This window comes from Artibeus jamaicensis, unplaced genomic scaffold (genome assembly GCF_021234435.1).
Source record: "Artibeus jamaicensis isolate MK-2021 breed Jamaican fruit bat unplaced genomic scaffold, CSHL_Jam_final contig_332, whole genome shotgun sequence".
NCBI lineage: Eukaryota > Metazoa > Chordata > Mammalia > Chiroptera > Phyllostomidae > Artibeus > Artibeus jamaicensis.
Window position 1 is genome coordinate 23382036 of NW_026521788.1, and position 25180 is coordinate 23407215.

Consider the following 25180-nt stretch of genomic DNA (forward strand, 5'->3'; position numbering starts at 1 on the left):
TTTAATACGCATTTCTTTAATATGTATATTTGCCATGTAAATCATCTGTAAGATATACACATGTATCTTTAATGATTTCCTGACACGATCACCAAATGAAGAGAAATGTGGCCTACCTTTTATGCTTTATGCAGTTTATTGTAATTTTGATCATTTTCCCAAAAGGTCAGTTTTTTGCTCCTCTGGGAAGTTAAGGAAAGAACATGGGACCTCCCACATATACTTCCTAGGAATCCAGAGGAGTGACAGAAAAACTAACATGGCTATTATTATACAAAGTGCTAAAAAACTGTTGTTATTTAGAGAAATTCATAGTGAAATAGCACTGAGATATCAGCTTTCCGAGTGCGATCAGCAGGTATCAGGATGATGAACAGTATTGAGTGTTGGTGATAGTGGGGACATCAGAGCCCTCATACGCTACTGTAGGCGTTCGGACCAAGTCCACCAACGAGGCAGCAATTGAAACGCACAAAGCGTCCTCATGCCTTAGGAGCCAGCAATTCTACTCCTGGGTAGAATCTCCCGGGAAATTCTTAGGTCAGTCATCTGAGGGTATTCGCAGCAGTGTTGGTGGTAGGAGTTGGAGGCCAGTGGGGCACAACCCTTCAGAAATTGGAGACCACAACACTGGGTGCCTGGCATGGATACCAGGCATCAGTTAGAAGCAACAGATTAGACTCTCAGAGAGCAACGTGGGTGGACCTTAAAAATAAATACTTACTGAAGAGAGTAAGAAATAGGATGGGATATATATAAGATCTGTCCAGAAGGTATCCAGCCATGTAATATGAAAAATAGACATTTCTTGAACAAGATACAAGATACAAGAAACATTGTACACAGGACAATGACACCTCAGTCCCTTCCAAAGTAGGCACGTCGGGACCCCACACAGTTCTCCCAGTCACCATCAGCTGCCTCGTTGTAGTTTCCTGAATCTCATCAACATTCTGAAATCTCTTCCCTTTCAAAGGTGATTTTAGTTCTGGGAAAAGCCAGAAGTCACAGGACACCAAATCTGGGCTGTGGGGGCGCTGAGTGAGTCACCTGGGTGATTGGATGTTTCACAAAAAACTGCATAAGATGTGATACGTAAGTGGGTCCATTGTCATGATGAAGGTGCCAGTCACTATTTGTCCACAGATGTGGCCTTCTGGATCATCCAAATAGTTTACACAGAGGACTATTCAAGCTTAATGCAAATTTTGATGCAGATTTGTTATTGTACTTGCTCAGTCATTCTGAATACTCATTCAAATTGTACACGCACCACTCAATGCACATACTCACTCAAAGGTGTCTACCACTTCCACCAACTAGTACAGTAAGGTCATCATTGTTCACACATGCACATTCCAGTCCACTCTCCTTGGCTGCCAGGTTACATAGATGTCACACAAACCATTCTCATTATATTAACAATGGCTGGCCCTGGCTGGTGTGGCTCAGTGGATTGAGTGCTGGCCTGTGAACCAAAGGGTCACTAGTTCAATTCCCAGTCAAGGTACATGCCTGGATTGTGGGCCAGGTCCCAAGTAGGGGCCGTATGAGAGGCAACCATACATTGATGTTTCTCTTCTTCTTTTTCTTGCTCCCTTCACTTCTCTCTAAAAGTAAATAAATAAAATCTTTTTAAAAAAACAATGGCTGGAATTTTTCTGGACAGACCTTCTGTATCAGAATCCCATTTGCGTAAAGATATATACACAAAACAATACACAATTTTCAGTGCACTACAGTGATTGCCTTAGAGAAGGGAAGAGGTAAGCAGTACTGGAATAAAAGGGAATAGACACACACATAAAACAAGAATAGTCCCAATGACATAGTGTGCAATGAACCAAAGAATGTGATTAACTCAGTCTGCATCTGAGGCCTAAGGGAAGAAGTCAGAAAAACTATGAGCACTAGAAGTCAGAAAGGTTAAGCCATGTCCCTGGCTAGCAAATCTGCTGCAGCAGTGGTTAGTCAGGACCATGGAGAGCTGCTCCACACCCTGCCCAACCTGCCCTATACAATACTGATGCGCTACCATTTTTTTCTGTTCTTTCCTCTGACTCTTTTCTATTTTTCTTTCCAGTGTCTTCTCTACCCCCTCTTCCTTGTGCTCTCCCCACCTTTCTTGCTCACCCTCCTTCCTCCTCCCTCTCCTACCAAATGGGCTCCCTCTTCCTCCCCTGGCTTCCTTCCCCTCTGCCTCTTCCCCTCACAACCTCCCTCCCAAACTTTCTGCCCTGGTCAGCACTGAGCCCCATCATCCCCCATGCCCTGCTCTTCTCCATCCCCTCCGCGCCCTGAACTAACTGATGTTAACCCTCTTCTCTCTTCCTCACGGCTGGCAGGCCCACAGGTTTGAGCTGTTTCTCTGTCACTTCCCACCTCATCTCTTCTCTGCTTCACCCCATTGCCTTCCTCCATACCCACCGCACCCCCACCACCCTCCCCATCCTGTGGGGCCAGGCCAAGGCCGTGGCCCAGCCTTTGCAGACTGAATGCAGCCACCCTCTCCCCATCCTCGCTCCCCAGCCTCGGGGACAGGGAGCGAGAGTAGGAAGAGGAGGAGGAGGAGGCAGCGGCCCAGGGTAAGTGACCTCCCCGTGGCTGGGGACCTGAGGAGGCCAGAAGCCAAGAAGGGGGAATCTTCCCTGGGGAAAAGGGCATCCCAGAGACCTCAGTACCTGAGAGGGGGCTGGAAAGGGAGAGAGGAGGAATCACCCCAGGACGAGGCAGGTGGGGAGAGGAGCCACCAGGTCCTTCAACAGGCAGGAAGCAGAGGTCCTAACAGAGCAACCCTGAGATCAGCCGAACTAGATCTGCCCAGTTCAAGCCCACATCCCTGGGGGATCCTCTGCTGGGAGCAGGCAGGGACTCCGAGAGGCAGCAGGGAGGAGAGAAGCAGCAGCTCCTGGTGGTTCTAACACAGGGCCATCTGTGCTCCTTTCCCACCCTCAGGCCATGTCACCCTCTACTTAATGGGAACCAAGGAGTAGACCTGACTGTTCAGCCTGTTCCATAGCTGTCCCCTCCAGAGAACCCACTCAGTGGCTTTATTGGACTTGAACTTTTTTTACACTTGATCTCCACAGAATACAAGCATTCTTTAAATAGTGATGAAATACACATAACAAAATTTACTACCTTAACCATTTTAAAGGGTAGTGTTCCATATATTCACAGTGTGTGGAATACACAACACTTTTTAAAATAATTACATGGCATTCTCTATATGCCACACACTGTTCTAAGCCCTTTACACTCATTTGTTATAATCCTCCAAATAGCCCTGTGTGGTAGGTACTGTAATTATCCTGATTTTACAGATGAGGACACAGAGGTGCGGAGAGGTGATATAATTTGTCCAAGGCCATTGTCTAGTAAGCAATGAGTGATGTGCCTCAGCTTGCAGGTGGCTGTGGTCTCACCCCACTTGCTGGTTTCAGCCAAAGATGAAACCAGCAAGTCCCAGGTCCATTGAAGACCATTGTCCTTGGTGGGAATTGGGCAGATTGGTCAGGAGCACCCCTAGGAGGCTCAGACTTTAGGAGGTTCCCTCAGGGTGAACCTGACCTGATCTGGTCTTCAGGGTCTGTAATGGTGAAGTCCCCCCTGAACCGGGAGCTGGTTGCCACCTACGAGGTCACTCTTTCGGTGATTGACAATGCCAGTGACCTACCAGAGCGCTCCGTCAGCATGCCAAATGGTGAGTCTCCCCGCAGTCATCTTCCATTGGTTACTCAAAGCTGATCTAGGTTGGCTCGCAGGCTGGGAATGGCACAGGCTTAGCCCCAGGGTGGCTATGTGTCCCAGTTGCTAAGCAGAGTTCAGCAGAGGGGGATCCAGAACCCAGAATTGTGTGTGTTCCTGAACCCCAAGGCTCAGACTGGGAAGGAGGCTCAGTGGAGACTGGGTGAGAACTGAGAAAAGGAGGGTTACAGAGACTTTGAGCATAATCCATTGTCACAGTTGGTAGCAAGGGTGCATGCGACTGGGAAGTGAGACAGGAACCTCGGATCTGATAGGAAGCCACAGGGTCAGCCCGGATGAAGAAAAGCACAAGGAAAGATTATTTGAAGCCACAGACATCACTCTGGGGCGCGCGGGCACTGCGACAGAAAAGAGAGGGGCACGGATGCTGCCTTCCGCAGGCCAGCCCAGGCCGTCTTGTCTGCAGGCTGGGGCGTGAGCTGGGAGGACTGCTAGAGGCATGGGGTGTTTTTGTGGGGAAAGTGGGGGGTAGGGAGGGAGATGCAGAGACAGGCAGCCTCCAGTGGCCGCTGCCATGAGACGAGGACAGCTGCTGGGGTAGGGAGACGGGCCGGTATCATCTGCTTATCTCTGTAGCCCAGAGGACCAAGTCATCAGGAAGGAAGGGCTAACTTGGTCATCTCTTACATGTCCCGTACCCAGAGATCACTCAGATAGGAGACGGAAGGCTGAATCATGGAAAGGGTCTCTCTGGACAGGTTAGGAAACTGGGGCATGGTAGGGTCAGGGGCTCCACCAAGGTTACTCAGCTTGCTAGCAGAACCCCAGCTCCTTTCCCTATGGAAGAATGAGAGGCCAGACTGAAGGAAAGGGTCACGTGCCACCATTCGAGGGTCAAGCTTCAGGGATCCCAAGGGGGCTGTGAGGTGCTGCCACCCTTTCTAGGCATAGCTGAGACCTAGGAAGGCCTGGCCCGGCCACCTTAGTGGCCCTCACATCACCCTCACCCCCTGCCTTCACCCCAGCCAAGCTGACAGTCAACATCCTGGATGTCAATGACAACACGCCCCAGTTCAAGCCCTTTGGGATCACCTACTACACAGAGAAGGTCCTGGAAGGGGCCACCCCCGGCACCACGCTCATCGCTGTAGCAGCCGTGGACCCCGACAAGGGCCTCAATGGGCTGATCACCTACACCCTGCTGGACCTGATGCCCCCAGGCTATGTTCAGCTGGAAGACTCCTCCGCCGGTAGGTGGGACATCTGCCAGAGGAGGGTTGGCAGACATGTGTGCCTATGTAACTTCCCAGAGGGGCCTTGGCCTCCACTCCTCACCCTCCAGTTGAGCCCCACCGTGGCCCTTCAGTAGGCTGGGCCAGAGCCACTATGGCCAATATTCCAGTCACTCCCAGATGTCCAAACTAGAGAAAAGGACAGAGCACCTTGCCCCAGGTTGAGATGGAAGGCTGCTTTAAGGACTGCTGGAAACCTGGAACACTGCACAAGGCAAGCTTACGCTACACTCACCCCTAGGTATCTAAGGGGGATGGATTCCAGGACCCCCCATGGATGCTAGAATTCATGGATGCTCAAGTCCCATTGTCAGCCCTCCATCCATATCCACCGTTCTGCATCCCCAGGTTTAACCAACAGCAGAGTGAAACCTGAGGGTGTGGAGGGCTGGCTATGTTAGTATCGCTTAGGAAGCAAGAAGGCCAAGAGGGAGCGTCCCAGGGGAGATCGTGGGCATGTTGATGTTTGTCTACTGGACTTGGAAGAGCTTTCTCGCCCCTCCAATAAGAGAACAGCTGGATGCCAGCTGCTCTCGGCCCTCTGACCTGACACTGGGCACTGCTCCTGGCCATCCTCCTCCTTCAAGGGACCACACCTGCCCCTCAGAGTTCCAGATCCTTCTCTTCATATCATGGAGAACTTTGTAAGTAAGGAATGTCGAAAATGGTACTGGTGTGCCTCTGTGTCTTAGGGAAGGTCATTGCCAACCAGACAGTGGACTATGAGGAAGTACACTGGCTCAACTTCACTGTGAGGGCTTCAGACAATGGGTCCCCGCCCCGGGCAGCTGAGATCCCTGTCTACCTGGAGATTGTGGACATCAATGACAACAACCCCATATTTGACGAGCCTTCCTACCAGGTGGGTGGCCAGGCCAACAACTTGGGTCTAGGACCTGTGCCCATTCCTTGGGGTCTTTGGTCACCTTTCACTACCACCCTGCCAGCTTCTAAGCCTCATGGGAATGACCACCCCATGAGCAGCTTGATGGCCTAGGCTGTCTCTATCAGTGAGTTCCTAGACTGGGGGTCTGATGTCAGCCTACTGTCTCCCCCGCCCACCGGGCTCCAGGAAGCCGTCTCTGAGGATGTGCCTGTGGGCACAGTCATCCTGACCGTCAGTGCTACTGATGCCGACTCGGGCAACTTTGCCGTCATAGAGTACAGCCTCGTAGATGGAGAGGGCAGGTTCGCCATCCACCCCACCACGGTAAGCTGGAGATGGAGGCATGGCTCTGGGGCATGGGGAGTGGAAAGGGCTGAGAAGCCACCAGAAGTATTGCAGTTATCCCCCCTTTTCTGGGTCCTGCCACCCTGGAGCTCTAACATCAGAGGTTTTCCGGCCAAGTCAGCAAGCCCTGTCCCCAGAGTCCCACGGACTGAGGCCTCTCTGTCCCAGCAGACGTGGAAGGAGGTGGCCAAAGTCTTTTGGAACTAACTCTTTATGGAACAAAACTTCTGATGTGTGTCCCCAGCACACTAGGAAGCTTGATTCAAGTCCATGTGGCCACTTTTTGAAACCGTCAAGTGAAAGGCCCAGGCAGCTCTGCAGAAAGGGAGCACAGTGTGTGAGCACCTGCTGGAAATGCGGCCCCGCACTCAGCACAGCCCCGGGCTCCTGAGTCTCAGGCTTGCGGGAGGGTGGGAACTCAAGAGAGAAGATGGGTGATGGTTTCACATGTCTGCGAATGGGCTCAAAGCTGCCGTTTCAGTCCACAGAGAGCCCTGTGGCCTGCGGGTGGGTGGTCAGGCAGGGCCTTCCCCAGTTGCTGGGCTGGAATTAGATTTTCCCTCCCAGTCCCTCCCCCTGCCCCATCCCTCTGCATTCTACCCTCTCAGTCATGTTCTGTGCTTCCTGCCTGGGGTGAACAATCAGACGTGCCCCTAGCCCAGCACTGCGCACAGTGAATATTTATGGCATACAGCCATACCTGGCCAGGCAGTAAGCTCCAGCCTGGGCTGCCTGTCCCATCTCCAAGTGGATCGGGGTAGTGAGGGCACGAGGAGCCACTAGAATGAGGGCTCTGTGAGGGCCAGGCTGTTGTCTCTCTTGTTCACTGCTGTATCTCGAGAGCCCAGAGCAGTGTCTGCATGCAGCAGGTACTCGGTAAATACCTGCTGAATCCATGAAGGACCTGACTCCACCCTCCTCCTACTAGGGTGACATCTATGTGCTGTCCTCTCTGGACCGGGAGAAGAAGGACCACCATATCCTGACTGCCGTGGCCAAAGACAACCCTGGGGATATAGCCAGCAACCGTCGAGAAAATGCCGTGCAGGTGAGAGGTGCAGGCTGGGCCCGGGACTGGGGTTATGGAAGCAGCAAAAACAGCCTTCAGAGATTGACTAATGCAGAGCCCCCTGGTCCCCTAAGAGACATGGTGACAGGAGGGAAAAGGCAAGAGCTTAGCTGGGTGGGTCGCCATGGCTGTGGCTTAGGGAGACAGGCCTCTAGCAGAAATCTCTTGTGCCAAGCATCTAAACATCCCTGGGTGTGACCCAAATAAAGCCTAGGGCTCCACGGGGCTGAGTGTCTCCATGGCATCTCGGTGAAGGAGACGCAGTCCAGCAAGCAAACATAATTATAGCAATTATCTTCATCTATGTTTCCTAAAGAACAGCCTCAGTTCTGGCATCCACACAGTCACTCTGAGGCCAGTGTCCCGCCTTCCAAGCTTGACCCCATTTTCATCCCAAATTCTGTTCATTGAGATTTTGCTTTCCCTTGCTTTCTTCCCCCTTCTTTCTACCTTGTCTGGTCATCTCTCTGCATTCAGTTCTTCCAGTTACCCACGGTAACCTAACCATTCAAAACAAAAACTCTCCTGGGGGAGGAGGTGAGAAGCTGGGCAGCCAGATTCTGTTCAGCAGACACAGGGAGGGCCCGGGAGCACCCACACACATCGAATCCTGTCTGGGGCACAGGGCCGTGCGCCATGTGGGGGAAAGAACAGGATTTGGAGTCAGAAGACTAAGGCTGTCTCTCTCCCAGGGAAGGTGGAGGGGGCGGGCAGTGGGGGAGGGGGATTGGTAAATGCTTTGTTCACTGAAAGGGGCTCTTAAAATCACTGCTGTGAAAAGCTCTGGTGAGGACGCAGCCAGGCAGGGCCACGGCAGCCAGGGGGAAAAGGCCTCCTGGCCTGATATGTCCATGGCACCTGCCCCGGGCTGTGGGGCCAGCGGAGAGAGCCAAGTCCCAGGCCTGGCACGAACCCCAGTCCAGAGCAGGCCTTCAAGGGTGGAGGAACCGCCGCCCAGAATCATGGCACAGAGATTAGAGTGAGATGCATGTGGCCACTGCGGGGAGGAGCAAAGGGCAGGGCAGGAGGTGGGCGAGAGGGCTTCCCACCCGGGGCTCCGGCACCGAGCACCTGCTCATCACCGTGCGTGCTGCTGGGCGTGCCCTCGGGCCAGCACTGCACACGTGAGCTCACAGTCCAGGACACCGCACATCATCACGGCCAGCCTCACAAGCCCCTGAGAGGGAAGATAAATTGTGACCCCGCCTCTGTCACCTCTCAGGTGGCTCAGGCGGTTGGGGCCTCGTCCCGTACACCAACAGGTTGCGAGTTTGATTCCTTGTCAGGGCACATGCCTGGGGTGCGGGTTCGATCTCCAATCAGGGAGGCAACCAAGCAATGTTTCTCACATCAGGCGTTTCTCTCTCCACCCTCTCAAATCAATAAGCATATCCTCTTATTGATATACTTATTGAGGGTTTAAAAAAAGGTGTGGTCCCCAAAGTATAACTAAGGAAACTGAGGCTGGGCGAGTTAAATAAGTTGTTTGAGGTTGTCCACCTCTTCTCACTCCTCTGTAGCCGGGTCACCTGAAGTTGCCCCCGATACGCCCCTGACCTTTGACCTCAACCTCCCCCAGGTGGTGATTCAGGTGCTAGACGTCAATGACTGTCGGCCACAGTTCTCCAAGCCCCAGTACAGCACAAGCGTTTATGAGAATGAGCCAGCAGGCACCTCGGTCATCACCATGATGGCCACCGACCAGGATGAGGGCTCCAATGCGGAGCTGTCCTACTCACTTGAGGGTCCTGGTGAGGGTACGTAGCCTGGTCTCCACTTGTGATGCCTCGGGGGGTGGGCGTTGGAGGGGTGGGAGAGGCAGGCTGCCAGGAGAAGGACATCTCAACGGGAGCCATGCCCTGCTCTCTGCCCCACCTGCCAGAGGCCTTCCACGTGGACATGGACTCGGGCCTGGTGACCACAAAGCGGCCACTGCATTCCTACGAGAGGTTCAACCTGACCGTGGTGGCCACAGATGGTGGCGAGCCCCCACTCTGGGGCACGACCATGCTCCTGGTGGAGGTCATTGATGTCAACGACAACCGCCCCGTCTTTGTGCGCCCCCCGAACGGCACCGTCCTCCACATCAAAGAGGTACGTCTGTCTCCCAGGGTCTCCCGCCCACCAACACGGCCCCTCCAAAACCCCGCCCGCTTCATCTCGCAGTCACGCATGGGAGAGGGAACGGGCCAGTCCCCTTGGAAGGTGGGGAAACTGAGGCCAGCAGAGGGAACAGACGTACCCAGTGCCACACAGGGCAGTACCGAACAGTGTCAGTAATACGGGCTGTGTCAGCAAAAGGTCCTGGGTTCAACTTTAACTCTGTCACTTACCAGCCAAATCTCTTTGAGCAAGTGACTTCTCCGAGTTTGTTTTTTCATCTGCAAAATGGGACTGAAAATAGTGGATGTTCCATCTCCTGCTCTTAGATGTCTGCCAAGGGGAACACTGTCCCCCAAAACCCACTTCCCCCAACTTGTCTCAAAATAAACATGCAGGCCCCTTCCGTCTGTCTGTTGTTCCTGCTGATACCGGAGTAGACAGCCTGGGAGGTGAAGCAGCCAGGGGAAGTGCCCGGAGCTTCGGGAACCTTCCCAGTCCATTCGTTCCTCGCTCTAAAGCTTGCCCTGTAAATAGGGAAGTCCTCTGTCTCCTCCCTCCTTCCTCTCAGCACCCAGGCCCCAAATGCTGCCACTCGTTCTTTGCTCCCAAATTCCAGCAAGTCTCTGCATCTCAGAATGTCAGCCTCAAACTCTCGTTGTCATTCCATCTCCCCTTTAAGGTCCCATGGGAGGGATTTCTGCCAGGCTGAGCTCTAGGGAACACAGTGCTCTGTGTTGTGCTTTGCTTTTCCCTGTGTCCGTTGGAGTGTGCGAGCGGTGCCCTTGGCTTTGCCCACGGGGAGCGCAGAGCGCTCCCTCACCGTGAGTGGCCCTGCACGGTCCCAGCAGACACGTACTGCCTCCCACCCTTCAGTCCCTGTTTTCTAGCCAAACATTTCTTTTCTCTACCCTAATTTTTCTTTTGTTTGTTCACTCTTATAATTTATACTTTCTTGTAAGTTGCCCTGAATCCTCTTTGTGGGATAAGGCAGAGTAGAAATTCATAATCATCTAATTCTTTTCCACACCAGAGGCCCCATTTAGTAACTTTTTCCCTTCAAGGGCCCTGTATTTTGAAATGTCCACATCTTCCAAACAACCAGCATTTGTGAATTACCTGTTTGTCGCCCCACTTTCTATTCATTAGCCATAAGTGCCATTCGGAGTTTCTGATGGCCATGATCGGTGAATAAGCAGTGTACCCAAGCTGAGCTGTCATTTTTCAACTCAAAGCAAAGAAACTTGCTCTTTCCCTTGTGCCCTGAGCAGCTTTCTCATGCATGTGTCAACATATGATGTCAATTAGGGTCTTGACACCTCTGACTCAACTCAAGGGACACAGGAGGCTAAGCTCAGAGAGGTGACACGGTGGCAGATCCAGGTCACTGTCAGTAACAGACTAGAACCCAGGTGTCCAGTCTGCATCCAGTCTGTCACCCTGCCTACCTGTCCCCCATGTTCAGGTACCCCATTGTGTGGATGGTGTTGTTTGGGGACACTTAGCACTCCTGTTATCGCGGTAGCAGAGAGCAAGACAGACCCGAGGACAGAGGGTGGCTGTGGCCTCAGCTTTTGGACCCCTCTTCCAAATTTTGGCATGCAGGGGGGTGGGAGGGATGAGGGCAGCCCCCGGAAGGGCAGTCACCTGAGAGAGCGGGAGCATGTGGATCCTGGGCTGAACCACCAATGGGCAGTGGCCTTGGCTAGGGGCGGAGTGAGGGGATGTTCTAGCAGATGCTCGCACTCCAGGCGAGGCCCGCCAAGCAAGCAACCGTTTCCTAAGGATGCTGAAAGGTGGCAAGGACATTCTGCTACCGGAGGAGAAAGAATGAGAGCTCTATGAGGGCCGGGGAGCCGAGATTCTCCCAGATGCCCCTGGAACCCCTCTGCCCTTCCCCCCCCCCCCCCCCGCAGGAGATCCCACTGCGCTCCAACGTGTATGAGGTCTACGCCACAGACCAGGATGAAGGCCTCAACGGGGCTGTGCGCTACAGCTTCCTGAAATCCACGGGCAACCGGGACTGGGAATACTTCACCATTGACCCAATCAGCGGCCTCATCCAGACCGCTCAGCGCCTGGACCGTGAGAAGCAGGCTGTGTACAGCGTAAGGGGGCGAGGCCCCGCGTGAGGGGCGTGACCGAGGGAGGGGCTTTCCTCTGGGTGCAGGGCCACCACCTCCCCACCTAGAATGACCCAGAATGCCTACCTGGGGCCCCCTGTCTCCTCCTCTGACTGTACTGCTCCACCTCCAGCTCATCCTGGTGGCCAGCGACCTGGGCCAGCCAGTGCCGTATGAGACCATGCAGCCGCTGCAGGTAGCCCTGGATGACATCGACGACAATGAGCCCCTCTTCCTGAGGCCTCCAGTGAGCTCTCACCCATCCCCTGCACCTGTCACACCCACACGGGGGTTCCCTGCATGCAAGCGCACACGTGCATATACTCCCCCGTGCACCCTTTACCATATACACAGGCTGCCCACGGAAACCTGCATACACTTCAGGGAACAAATATTTATTGAGCAACTACTATTTCAAAGCACTACCCAGCTGTCAAAACAGACAAAAATGCCTGACTCCTGGAGCATGTCCTCCTAGCTGCACACATGGTGCATAGGCAGCCTGGAAACCAGCTCTGCCGCACCTAGCAGAGGCTGAGCCCGTGCATTGGCCCAGACTCTCTGACTTGGTGGGTTTTCCTAGTGTGCACAGGGCATGTGAGGTTCCCTGGAGACTCTGTGAATGTGCACACGCAGATTCAAATGTCCACGCAGGTGGGAGACTTCAGAGGACGTGCAGATCCCAGCCCTGCCCTCAGAGAGGATGTCACTGGGTGACATCGTCCCTGAGGGCAGAGCTGGGGTCTCCCAGGCCCAGCCTTTGTTCCCAGGAGGTTACAGCCATTCTGCTCACCCCACAAAGCGTGGATGATAAACTCCCTCGGCACCCACAACAGCTCTGCCTGGGACCAAGACAGGAAGGAGCTGGGAGCTCGGGCCCTGCCTGGACCTCCTGTGATGCCCTTGCCCTACCCCTGCAGAAAGGCAGCCCCCAGTACCAGCTGCTGACGGTGCCCGAGCACTCACCACGTGGCACCCTCGTGGGCAACGTGACAGGCGCAGTGGACGCAGACGAGGGCTCCAACGCCATCGTGTACTACTTCATTGCAGGTGGGGCCTCGTGGGGTCAGTGCCCTCCCTGCCCTGGGGCTGGAGATGCCTGCAATACGCCCTGCCCCGGCCCCGCCCCTCACCCTGTGCCATGGTCCCACCTCCAGCTGGGAACGAAGAGAAGAACTTCCACCTTCAGCCTGACGGGCGCCTGCTGGTGCTGAAGGACCTGGACCGGGAGCACAAAGCTCTCTTCTCCTTCATAGTCAAGGCTTCAAGCAATCGCAGCTGGACACCACCCCCTGGGCCCTCATCGGACCTGGACCCGGTCACTGACCTCACCCTGCAGGAGGTGCGCGTTGTGATAGAGGACATCAATGACCAGCCACCACGCTTCACCAAGGCTGAGTACACTGCAGGTGCCAGGACCGGAGCCCGGGCACAGGGTGGGGGGTGGCCCCTGCCTACCACTTACACCCATCTGCCCATTCCTGCAGGAGTGGCCACTGATGCCAAGATGGGCTCGGAGTTGATCCAGGTGCTGGCCCTGGACGCAGACATTGGCAACAACAGCCTGGTCTTCTACAGCATCCTGGCCATTCACTACTTCCGGGCCTTCGCCAACGACTCTGAGGACGTGGGCCAGGTCTTCACCATGGGTAGGGGGCCGGTCACACAGAGGTGGCCTCCAACCAAGACCTCTATTGCTGCATTGACTACAGTCTGGAAGACAAGGGGGTGGTCTCCTCGGGCACCAGAGTACAGACGGACGGACGGACGGACGGACAGCCATGTCAATAGCCAGCCATGTCGATCCTTCCGCTCATTCACTCACCGCTTATCATTCATTTAGCCAGTCACCTATCATTTGTTAATCCTTATATTCAACCACCTACCCATATCTGCCTCTACCCACCCACTTCCTTTTTTCCTTCTCTTCCCATTTCCTCCTCCATCATTCATCCGCCCATATGTCCATCCTTCTCATCCATCCATCCATCCATCCATCCATCTTCCCATTCTCCTTTCCATATGCCCACCTGACTTCCCATTTGTGCACCTCACCCCTCCACGTAAGGCACAGTGTTAGGCACTGGGGAGCCAGATTCAAAGAGTGTACTTGGACCTAAAGTGTGCATGTCTGCTTGTGTACTTCCCTGGGTGGCTGGCTGAGCCTCTGAGTTAGGTTCTAGGTGTCCGGGTGGATGTCCCATTACCTTACTTCCAGTCAAAACCCCTTCCCTGATCTTCTCTGTCTGTAGAAGTCAACCCAGGCTTCTTGGCCTGGCATTCCAGGCTCACCAGATCTTCCTCCTAGTCGCCCTTTCTGGTTCCTCAGCCCCTACTATTCCTCAGGGCCCTGTGCCCAGCCAAACTGAACTGCACAGCATTCCTTCACCTGCTCTACACCATCCTCCCTTAGGCCTTTGGTCCCTTCTCTTTGCTTCCTGGCATACAGTCCCGACCTTGACCTCTGCTTTCAGATGTGCTCCCCACAACCATCCTTCGAAATCTAGTCCACATGCCAGCTCCTCCAAACACACAACCAGACACCATCCCTTTGTCCTCTGAGCTCCTGCTGCTTTTATTTTAATAAACTACAACACAGAGAGGATAAGTAGCAAAAGGTCACAGAGCTGGAAAGTGGCAGATTTCAACCCCGTGCCCACTGTCTCTAAGAGAAGACTGGGCAGTACCTCCTGTGCACATTTCTCCACAGAAGAATTCTGAACTGTGTGTGAGAGAGACACACACACAGACACTAAGGAGGCTCAGAAGGACCCCAGGAGGGTACCAGATTCCCAAACTCTTCAGCCTCGGGCCAGTACACCCCGCCACTGTTCTGTTTAATATGTAGAATGTTTAAATACCAACTTGGGTCGGTAGTTAAAAATCAGGACAGTTCACTAGGAATCTGCAGAAGAGGTCTGGGTCTGGCAGTGCAGGCTGCCACCCCACAGCCCCTACCCGCCCCTGCCCCCCACACACAACGGCCAAGCCGCAGCTGGCACTGGGCTCTGCAGACGTCCGGGGCCTGAGATGCTGCAGGCCCAGGCTGCATCCCCTCAGTGTGTCCTGGGTGATTCTAGGGATACTGGGTGGCCCCTGAGCTGCTCCCCGCCCATGGGCTCTTTCTGCAGGGAGTGTGGATGGCATTCTGCGCACCTTTGACCTCTTCATGGCCTACAGCCCCGGCTACTTTGTGGTGGACATTGTGGCCCGGGACCTAGCAGGGCACAATGACACGGCCATCATCGGCATCTACATCCTGAGGGATGACCAGCGTGTCAAGATCGTCATTAACGAGATCCCCGACCGTGTGCGTGGCTTTGAGGAAGAGTTCATCCACCTGCTCTCCAACATCACCGGGGCCATTGTCAACACGGACGACGTGCAGGTGCCCGCAGAACCCACCCTGGGGCTGGGGGCAGTAGAGGGAGAAGGGGCAGTAGGCCACTAGGAGAGACAGGTTATTGTGGAGAAGTAAGGGGCACGAGAAGGGGCATGTGCCCCATCAATCATTTCCTACCTGTCTAGCCCTGAGAATGTCCTTCCAGGTCTCTGGGCCTCCGTTTTCTAACCTGTAAAATGGGGCGCAGCGTGGTGAAGTGATGGGCATCATCTTGGGCCTCTGTGAGCACTCGGTAGTGCTAGGTTAGCGGTAAGGCGGGGCAGGAGGGGCTTTCAGAAGAGGCCTGCCCATCCCAGCCCATCCCTTACACGCACCACACCCTGTGATGCCCCTTCTTGCCTAGTTCCACGTGGATACAAAGGGTCGGGTGAACTTCGCACAGACAGAGCTGCTCATCCACGTGGTGAACCGAGAAACCAACCGAATCCTGGACGTGGACCGGTGGGTGGTGGTCCGTGATGACTGTCGGTCCGCCTCCCGGCCCTAGAGCTGGGGAGGGGCCCCCCCGACAGAAGCACAGACAACCCGGTCAGGCCTGCTTGCTGTGTGGCACTCTCCCCGGGAGGAGGGCAGTTTCCCGAGAGAACAATGTGGGTATGAGCAGAGCTCTGCCCGTCTGCACCTTACTCTCCCCATCTGTAAAATGGGGTCATTGCACTGTGAGAATCAAACAGGATCCTGTATGAAGGGACGGTGAACCCTGTAAGACACAAAGCTATCCTAGCTGGGTGGGCTTCAATCGTCCAAGGCTTGGTGTGGGGGTGGGGGTGAACTTTAGGGGTCCGAAGCAGGAACTGAGCAGACCGGCCTGACTGCTCTCGGGGACGGCCGCGGGTGGGGGCTGAGGCACCTGCGCCCTGCCCTGCCCAGGGTGATCCAGATGATCGATGAGAACAAGGAGCAGCTGCGGAATCTTTTCCGCAACTACAACGTCCTGGACGTGCAGCCTGCCATCTCCATCCAGCTGCCCGACGACATGTCTTCCCTGCAGGTACCCCTGGGTGGCACCTGCTCCCCCCGCCCCCTGCCACCCTGGGGGCTCTCACCCGCTCACGCCTGGTCCCATTTCCCCAGATGGCGATCATTGTGCTGGCCATTCTCCTCTTCCTGGCTGCCATGCTCTTCATCCTCATGAACTGGTACTACAGGACCATGTGAGTGGCCCCTGCGCCCCTGCCCTGAGACTGGCCGCCCAGCCTGCTCCTGGGGAAGCTGGGGAGGCAGGCAGTGCCGAGAGGCCAGCCCAGTCCCAGCCTCTCTTACCAGCGCTTCTCTCTGCCTCTCTCTAGACACAAGCGGAAACTCAAAGCCATAGTGGCTGGCTCCGCAGGTGAGCAAGGGCTGTGATGGGTGGGGAGGTCAGAGGGCAGCAGGGGCTCCTGGGGAACTCACAGGCCCTGGACTGGGCCCAGGCTCCCACCCCTCCATGCCCCCAACCGCTCCCTGCAGGGAACCGCGGCTTCATCGACATCATGGACATGCCCAACACCAACAAGTATTCCTTTGACGGGTGAGTGCGGCCCCGAGCCCTGCCTGGGGCCCTCTGGGCAGGCCTGCCAAGGACCCAACAGAGGCAGCAGCAGAGGCAGCGACTTCCCTGCTGCCTCCAAAGCACTGAAACCTGGGGTGTTGGCGCCCCCTGGTGGGCTAGCCTCACCACTCTCTCCACCCTCAGAAACTCACCAAACTGGGCTCCCCACCCTTGATAGGCCCCCCGAGTTCAAGGGTGGCAGGGAGTTAACTTTGGTTGGTGGGTACAGAGCAAGGCTTCCAAACCGAAGCTCATTCAGATGGGCATGTTGTCCTGTCCTGGTGCTAGTGGGACCCTGGGGGGGGACACACCCACAGGTGCCATGGGGCAGGGGGCCTACCTTTGGCCCCTAAACCCCTATTCTGTGCAAGACACTAGAGCCAGCGGGCCAGGGAAAGAGGAAGGGGTGAGGGGTGAGGCTGGTAGAGCCTCTGTCTACTCGAGCCTCGCAGCCTCACCCCACCCCACTCCCCACCTGCAGGGCCAACCCAGTCTGGTTGGATCCTTTCTGCCGGAACCTGGAACTGGCTGCCCAGGCTGAGCACGAGGACGACCTGCCAGAGAACCTGAGTGAGATCGCCGACCTGTGGAGCAGCCCCACCCGCACCCACGTGAGCCAGGCCTGAGCCAGGGGCAGGGTGGGCTATCACGAGGGACAGGGTAGAGGTAGGCTCGGTCTTCACCAGCACTGGCCAGGGAGCTGTTTGCTAGGAGGTGGTTCCCTACCGTGTGCATGTGCACGCACACGCCACCTCAGGTGCAGCTAACAGCCTTCGTCCCCAGGGAACTTTCGGGCGTGAGCCCGCAGCAGTGAAACCTGACGACGACCGATACTTGCGGGCAGCCATCCAGGAGTACGACAACATTGCCAAGCTGGGCCAGATCATTCGGGAGGGGCCCATCAAGGTGAGCCCTCCCTGCAGGCTCCTCCTGTACCCCCACCCCCAGACCCCTGGCTAAGCTTGGACCTGCTCCAGAAGACTCAGGGAGGGAAGGGTTTTCTCCACCTCCAGGTTCAGCTAGACCTGCCCTCCACTGGGGCAAGAACACCAGAGCAAAAAGGGACCTGGGCGTTGGGGCTGACCAGGGGCTGCTTCGGCCTGAGGTGCCCTTAGGACCAGGGCACCACTGAGAGCTGGTCCCTGCTCTCTCCTGGTCCTCTGCTCCTGGTCCTCTGCACTAGGGTTAGAGGCCTGTGCCTCTGAGATTCCCAGTCAGCTACCAAGGCCCCCTTCTGTGTTATGGGAGTGAACAAGGGGTGGGGAGGCCAGGGAGGGCCGTGGTGGGGGGTTAACCCTCTCCCTCCCCCAGGGCTCGCTGCTGAAGGTGGTCCTGGAGGATTACTTGCGGCTCAAAAAGCTCTTTGCACAGCGGATGGTGCAAAAAGCCTCCTCCTGCCACTCCTCCATCTCCGAGGTAGCCGGGAGGGCAGGGGAGCTGTGTGCCGTGCCCCAGCCCTGGGGGTGCTCTCTCTCTCTAGCTCTCCTGCTACCCTCCTCCTCCTCAGAGTCCCTGGGGCTTAGCAGCCAAGACCAAGAGACAGCAATGGGTAGGGGTACGGAAGAGGGGCCGCAGGCTCTGCTTCCTGGGTTCTGCAGAGGGCTTTCTACGCGTGGGTGGGCATAAGGAAGTGTTTCTCAGATATGAGGAACATCAAGAACATATCTTTATGGGGTGATGTCATTTAAAGAAACTGGCAATAGGGTCAAATACGTGTATGTATGCTTTGTTTGCCTACGGTGATAAAGTGCTAGACTTTATCTAAAACCCAGATTCCCAGATGGGCCAGTGTCCTCAACTGAAATGAGCTGAAGCTGGGTCCCACACAGAACAAAAGCGCTACCTGTGGGTCCACTGCACCTCATTGGTCCCCTCCAACTTCACATGGGGACACTAGTGTTGACCTTGCTTGAGACCAACTCGATCACAAACCCAACACTATAGCTACATCACAGGGTTTTTATAGATCAAAGGGAACACACAAAATTCAAGGCTCACAGGAGCCCGTACTCCCAAGAACACATCCACAGCACCAGTCTCCCCGGTTCCGTGCCCCGTGTGAGAAACGTTGCTGGAGGCTGGACGTCCAGGCCCTCCACACGAGCCCAGAGTTCCTCGTGTGCAGTAGGGGGAAGACGGGCACACTGCAGCAGGTAGGGCTCCGGAGCCACCCGCCTGCTACCCCTTGCGCACAGCTCTGAGCATGTGGCGGGCCCTGGACTCTTGCAGTTGATCCAGACGGAGCTGGAGGAGGAGCCAGGGGAGCGCAGCCCAGGCCAAGGCAGCCTGCGCTTCTGCCACAAGCCGCAGCCTGAGCTCAAGGGACCCGACGGACTGCACCTGGTGCACGGCAGCACAGGCACCCTCCTGGCCACCGACCTCAACAGCCTGCCCGAGGACGACCAGAAGGGGCTGGGCCGCTCGCTGGAGACGCTGACAGCTGCTGAGGCCAGCGCCTTCGAGCGCAACGCCCGCACGGAGTCCGCCAAATCCACACCCCTGCACAAACTTCGCGACGTGATCATGGAGAGCCCCCTGGAGATCACGGAGCTATGACGAGACAGACAGCCTCAACGGTGTGCGTGGCACCGGGACCACGGGGCGCGGCCCCTCCTGGCCGACCCCGCTCACGGCCTCGGGTGGGTGGGGCAGCGGCAGCCTGCATCGGCAGCTCAGATTCCTCCTCTGCCAGGCACTCATTCAGTATCTGATCTCTACCTTCACAAAATTTGTTATTTTTTTAAGAAAACTAAACAAAAATGTTAAGAGTCTAAGGACGAGGTAAGGAGTGTCACTGGGGGACCAGGAGTTGAAAGACCAACTCAGCCCGAGCTGAGCTGAGAGGCCAAGCAGGCCCTCTGCCCTCCCCACCCCGGCCGGCCCCCTCCCCCACAGGGCCCGACTCCGACTTCCGTTCTCACTGCATTTCTGCCACGTTCCTGGCTGGACATCCAGGTGGGGGCAGGGAGTGGTCTCTGCCTCCCCACACGGACACGGTTGTGCCCACAGACCACACTGCCCGTCGCACTGGCTTCCCGAATGTGCGCAGCTCATACAGAAAAATGACTGACATTCCCTTGGGTTTTGAATATAGAGTGTTCATCTGTGTTCCTTTTTAAATTAAGTTATTCCCGCAATATTTTCCCCTTGGTTTGTTTCACTGGTACTCACTGAACATTTCTGGAATGGTCTGAATTTTAAAAAGAAAAGCAGCTCATGAGGAACTGGCACTCGCTCTGGTAGACGACCGCGTGGCTGGTCTCGGGCGGCGGGGGGAGCTGGGGTGAAGGCGCAGCAGCTGGGCCCAACCCGGCCCCGGGTATTTCAGGGAAGGCGGGGGGCTTTCTTTACCCGCTTTGCTTTCTTTCTCTGACCAAGAGGTGCCACAGGACTGCTGAGCACCCACCTATAGGCCCATGGCCTTGAAGAGCTTAATCAGAAACCAAACCTCTGGCCAAGGTATCACAGAAACACTCAGATCGGATTGACCAGGCTTTATTGTTAAATCACAGAAAGTCAAGTGCAAAACAAAAACATTGTTAAGCCCGTTGAATGGCAACTGCAGGTCTTGCTGTCTCCCAGCCAACAGAGGTGCAGCGGGAGGCTCGGCCACAGCGGAGAGAGGCCGAGGCCCCACACGGCCCCCAGCAGGCCCTCTACCTGGAAGCCAGAGGCTTGTCTTCCACATGTATGTCAAAGTCAAAAAGAATTAGCTCTGAAATGGGTCAGAGGTGGAGGGCCCCGGGCAGCAGAGCAGGGCGCAGAGCAGGCCTGAGGGTGTCACCACCACGCACACGTTCACGCACAAAAGCCAGGCCCACCAGACGTCCACACAGAGCTAAGAGGCCGCATCCAGGCAGACTTTCCCCGCCCCCACCCAACCCTAAACAAGGCATCACCAGGAATGACACAGGAAAGCTGGATCAAAGGTTCACTCGGGCACAGGGAACCCAAACCCCGCCCAGGTCTCCTGAGTGGCCCTTCCAAAATCTATCAGTGCAAGCTACACGGTGTGAAAAGCCTGATCATTTTGAGCCTCTAATCTTTTAAAGCTGCCTGTTTTGCCTGCTTGGCTAGCAGCCAAGAGGCCCAGGAAGCGGGGAGGCACCCTCCTCGGGTTGAGGTCCTGCCAGCATTCAAGGCCCCTTCCTCATCCCGGTACCACCATGCAAGGGCGCAGTGTGTCATTAACCATGTAGCAGAAAGAAAGGGGACACCAAAGCAGCTATGTCAGGGCGGGCTGGGCACTGCTGCACGATGGCAAGGCTACTGATAAGGGAGATAAGAAATGAGCGGGGGAGGGGCCTATTGTTATAACAAAGTCGACAGGTCATTCCTCCAGACACACAAGTAGGAACAGATGCAGTAGGTTCTCCAAGATGGAACATTCTTTCTAGTTCCACACGTGACGCTTGCAGTGCTCAACAGCCTGACAGGAGAGAGAAAACCGGATTCATCTTCAGGAGCAAACTCCACTCCCCACCATTCGTGCATCAGGCATCACCCCAAAATGAAGCCTGTTCATTCTGCCTTATGTTAGCTGGATGGCACCAGACACTGAAGACCCAGGACAGCATCTCATGAGGTAATCAGTTTTGGGGACTCAAAAGAACAGCATCCAGCAGAGTAGATGCAAAGCAATGGAGCGTTTTGCAGAGCAACCCCCAGGCAGGGAGTCACAGGTGTGAGCCCTAGCACCAGTGGACAGCCCACGCTGGAGGACCCACGCAGGACCCCTCACCCCAGTCAGAGGTACAGTCCAGCTCGGGCCTTGAGAGACAGACCCCAGGCACATGCACCCAGGGCAGCAGCAGAAACCCACCCCTCCACTGACGAGCCGCGGGCTGGGGCCTGGCTGCAGGTAGGCACCAGACACAGCCAGGACAGGCCTCACCACCCCTCCCTACAGTGGACTGAAATGATGCAACCTCCCCAAAAGCAGCAGTCGGCCCCACCCCCACCCCAAAGAAGAAAAAGTTGCGCAAAAGAACGTTAAGCAACAAAGACAGGTCCAAACATCCCCACCCAGGAAAGTAGTGTGGGTCACCCACCTGGTGGCCAGCCACCCACCAGGATGGTGCCACAGCACCCTGGGGCTGTTGGGCAGGTGCCAACTCTCAGGGCCTTTCAAGAACAGCTCTGCTTGGCCTTGGGTACAGATTCAGGCCAGGCTCCAGCCAGGGCAGAAGTGACCGAGGGGCATGAGGACTTATGCAAGAACTGCGGCAATGAAGACAACGGGCCTTGTGCAACCCGTGGGGGCCCCTCGTGCAAACCTGACCCTCTCAAAGGGAAGTAGAGGCGAAAGCAAGAAAGCAGGAACAAAAATATCCACACTTATTCTTCACTCCTCAGAGACAAGAACGCAGCTGGGCTGGCCTTCGCCAGGCAGCCAGCTGCGAGTAAGCCTAACTGCCTCTCTTGACCTTGGTTCCCCACTAACATAAAGACACGGCAGACAGCCTGTCCTGGAGGCTCCTGCCCAAAAAGCAGGCGTGTGGCGCGGGTGCTGGGCTACTCACGTTGCACGAGGTGGCTGTCTCCATGTTCTGGCACCAGTAGCTCGGGCCCCAGACACACCTCTCTGCTCCCAAAAGAGGCTTACGGGCTGCAGGGCAGGCCCCAATTTTCTGTTTGGTGACAAAAGGGCAACAGGGGAAGAATTAGATCTGCCCAAACAAGCCTTTTCAAGCTGAAGTTACCAGCTTCTAACCTCGAGAATCAGAACTCTGATGTGCTTGTTCAAAAACACCGAGGTTGCTGAGTGAAGTGGTGGGGCCTGGAAACCTGGCTCTCTCTCTTCTGGGCTCTCCCGCCCCAGAGGCTGTGCCCCACGGCCAAGACTCTCGGAGGGCCTGCCAGGGTCCCCCAGCACGCGCCAGGTCGCGCCGCCCAGCAGAGCTCACCGAGCACACGTAGGACGGCTCCATCACCTCCACCAGGACCTCTATCAGCACGGGCTCGTACTCGGTCACAAACTGGTCACACTGGGAAGCAAACAGGGACACGGGTCCAGGTCTAGGTGTGCCCAAGCAGAGTGGGGGCACAAAAGGAGGGGGCAGGACATGCTCTTCTACAAGAATGCCCGACACTGCCAACCCAGCAGCCCCGGGGCCTCCCTTCCCAGGCGCCACCTCCTCACACTCGGTCTCATTCATTTATGTTGTCTCTTCCCCAGTGGCTCCATCTGAGCCAACAGATCGTCTCTAAGAAAATTTCACTGGACCCCATTTCTACAGGCAGAAGTGGCTCCAGAACGGTAGGCAAGGGCACCACCAGTGAAGGGTTCACTCTCGCACTCCCCGGGGAGGCTCTGGTTCCAGCAGGAAACAGCCCGGGCACACCTGCTTATTATACGGGTCAGGCAGGAAGTTGCAGCCTTTCTCGAGAGCAGCCAGGATCTCCTCCTTCGTGCTGTTTTTCTCCAGGTTCTGGTCCAAATAGCCGACCAGCTTCTTACACACCTCACAGAAGCCACCGTCCTTCCGCTGGGCCACGTGCACTACGGGAGAGAGCACAGGCTCAGCGCTGGCGAGGCCCCCCCAGCCCCAGAGGGGCCAGCGGCCTCCCCCCACAGGGCTCACCGGTCAGCGCCTGCCGTCTCTGCGAGGTGCAGAGGTGGAGCAGGTTGCACACCAGCTCCGGGCTCGCCTCCTGCAGGAGGATGGACAGGATGGACCTGCCGTAAGTGTCTACCACCTCTTGGCACTCTTCCGACAAGGATGTGGGCAGTTTTGAGCATATTTTATCAAAAGCGTGAATTATTTCTTCCTGAAACACAAGAAAATCGTGTGGGGAGACGGAAAGCTAAGCAGGGGTGGGTGAGATTCTGCAAATGCTAACACGACCGGGAACCCAGTCAGCAGCAAGGTGCCGTCTCCTCCATAAGAGCCACAAAGCAGGGCAAAGCGGCCTCCTCCCACCCCAGCCCCGGGGAAGAGGTCACACAGATTCCCAGGCTGGGGGCCACCACCAGCAAGGGCCACGCCAACCTCTTCTGCTGGGTTCTCCCACAAGGCTACTCTGGCTCAGGAGAGAGCAGGGCTCCCCCTGCCAGGAAGGCGGCATCCAGAAATCCACACACCTCAGTCTTGTTGCTGTCAATCAGCTTGACCACCTCCTTCACCACGTACTCACACAGCTCGCAGGTGACATCAGGCTTCGCCTGGACCAAGTCCTTCTGTTCAGAGGATAAAAAAAGTTACCTGAATGCTGAGACCCTCACCTTACCCCTTGGTCCTGCTCCTTTTAAGGAGGGGGACACAGAGGCCAAGGACAGGTTGGTGTCACAAAGGGCCGCTTCCCACTGAATTCAGAATAAGGTGTGGCTTCCTCCCCGGGGTCTCAGTTCCAGTCTCTCTGGATTTCGTGAGACGGGAGACCCCTCCCCCTGGCTAGTTCTCTGCCACAACCTCCCGCCATCCCGCCTCCCCAATCCAGAATTTATACTTCAGTGCAAGCAGTGACACTGGCCCCCTCCCCAAAGAGCTGCCCACGTGATGTTGTTTGGTTACGATTACTCCTTCATTCAGCGTCCACCCCAGGGGGTGGGTGGAGGAGCAGGAACAAAGTGAGGATTTAGAAGCCAGTTTTAAACACATTTCAGGTCTGCTCTTGGGCGTCAAGTCTCATGAACACTTGAAACTGCTTTTTTAGAGCCTGCCTTTAATGAGGCCATACTGCTGACCCGGACTTTCTGTGACCACAGAAGCCATCTCCACCTCCTCCAACAAATACGGCAGTCACTAGCCACATGGATCTAATAAGCACTTGAAATGTAGCTAGTGTCCCCAAGGAACTGATTTTTTTTTTTATTTTACTTAATTTAAGTAGCTACATGTGACTAGAATACAAGCTATAACTCTCCGTTTTCTCCGGCCAATTATTATGTCCGCTGGGTAGGCCAGGGCCTACGAGCACCCCAGCTGGGGATGTGGGGCAGGCACCTTGACCCTTCCTGTGGTCCTCACGCCGCACGTGCTGAGAGAAGACAGTGGAGGGAGAAGATGGCTAGAGGGGAGTGACGCGGGGAGCTCCGGAACGAGAAGTGCACGCACATGCCAGAGCAAAGATCAGGCGACCTGGGCCCATAAGAACTAGGCCACAAGCCTCACAAACAGGACAGTCCTGTTCACCACCAGAGGCGGGCTGTTCTGGGCCTCGACCTCTAAAACACTGCCTGACCCACAAGGCATGATGAGTATAAACTGACCGCGGAATGAAGGAGGCTCTTCACCAAGTGACACAAAACACACTCGTGCGTGCGGACAGCACACCCCGAGAGACTTCTGTTCAAGCTGCAGGGTAGTCCGGGTGGGATACCCAGCTTGCACTAATGGCTACAGCGTCTGGAAAGGTGTGAGGGAGGCCGCACAGAGCACATCAAAACAGGTCAGGTTGGGGCTGGGCACCAAAAAATGACCTTGAGTGACGTGCTCTAATGTAGACTTGATCCCATGAGCCCGAGGGTTTTTAACCAAGGAAATAAATGAGCTCAGCACGCTGCCAGCCAGTACAAGACAATGACACCAGGCACCTTAATGGGCTCCACCAGTTCCAGGGCAGGGATGACGTTCTCTGAGAGCACTTTGGCAGGGAGCAGAGGCTGCATGGGCACCTCCTTGACCTGGTCGCAGAACCCAACCAGTCCACAGATGTCTTTGGGTTGCTGAAGAGAGTACAGAAAAAGCGGTCAGATGTACGCCCCCACCAACCACCCCTTA

At 55.8% G+C, this 25180-nt stretch overlaps 2 protein-coding genes across 4 annotated transcripts in view; one reads left to right on the forward strand and one right to left on the reverse strand.

Annotated features, from left to right (window-relative positions):
- CDH23 (cadherin related 23) overlaps positions 1-19711 on the forward strand; it is a 416092-nt gene extending 396381 nt beyond the window's left edge. Inside the window, exons 48-69 of one of the 2 annotated variants that reach the window (XM_053663874.1) lie at positions 3587-3703; positions 4734-4958; positions 5693-5862; positions 6073-6210; positions 7160-7279; positions 8880-9057; positions 9183-9394; positions 11317-11508; positions 11657-11770; positions 12444-12573; positions 12681-12932; positions 13011-13172; positions 14655-14911; positions 15270-15367; positions 15797-15917; positions 16001-16080; positions 16216-16256; positions 16376-16436; positions 16939-17068; positions 17241-17363; positions 17769-17873; positions 18687-19711. In XM_053663874.1, coding sequence (XP_053519849.1) covers positions 3587-3703; positions 4734-4958; positions 5693-5862; positions 6073-6210; positions 7160-7279; positions 8880-9057; positions 9183-9394; positions 11317-11508; positions 11657-11770; positions 12444-12573; positions 12681-12932; positions 13011-13172; positions 14655-14911; positions 15270-15367; positions 15797-15917; positions 16001-16080; positions 16216-16256; positions 16376-16436; positions 16939-17068; positions 17241-17363; positions 17769-17873; positions 18687-19013 — 3353 coding nt within the window. In that variant the 3' untranslated portion in view covers positions 19014-19711. Of the gene's footprint in view, positions 1-3586; positions 3704-4733; positions 4959-5692; positions 5863-6072; positions 6211-7159; positions 7280-8879; positions 9058-9182; positions 9395-11316; positions 11509-11656; positions 11771-12443; positions 12574-12680; positions 12933-13010; positions 13173-14654; positions 14912-15269; positions 15368-15796; positions 15918-16000; positions 16081-16215; positions 16257-16338; positions 16437-16938; positions 17069-17240; positions 17364-17768; positions 17874-18686 lie in introns of those variants that run through there. The other variant, XM_053663873.1, reaches the window with a different exon arrangement.
- A 225-nt stretch (positions 19712-19936) lies between these two features.
- PSAP (prosaposin) overlaps positions 19937-25180 on the reverse strand; it is a 30492-nt gene continuing 25248 nt past the window's right edge. The window contains exons 8-14 of one of the 2 annotated variants that reach the window (XM_053663871.1): positions 24994-25125; positions 23542-23634; positions 23042-23228; positions 22802-22959; positions 22364-22444; positions 21980-22087; positions 19937-20886 (exon numbers count right to left, since the gene is read on the reverse strand). In XM_053663871.1, coding sequence (XP_053519846.1) covers positions 20851-20886; positions 21980-22087; positions 22364-22444; positions 22802-22959; positions 23042-23228; positions 23542-23634; positions 24994-25125 — 795 coding nt within the window. In that variant the 3' untranslated portion in view covers positions 19937-20850. Of the gene's footprint in view, positions 20887-21979; positions 22088-22363; positions 22445-22801; positions 22960-23041; positions 23229-23541; positions 23638-24993; positions 25126-25180 lie in introns of both variants that reach the window. The other variant, XM_037130537.2, reaches the window with a different exon arrangement.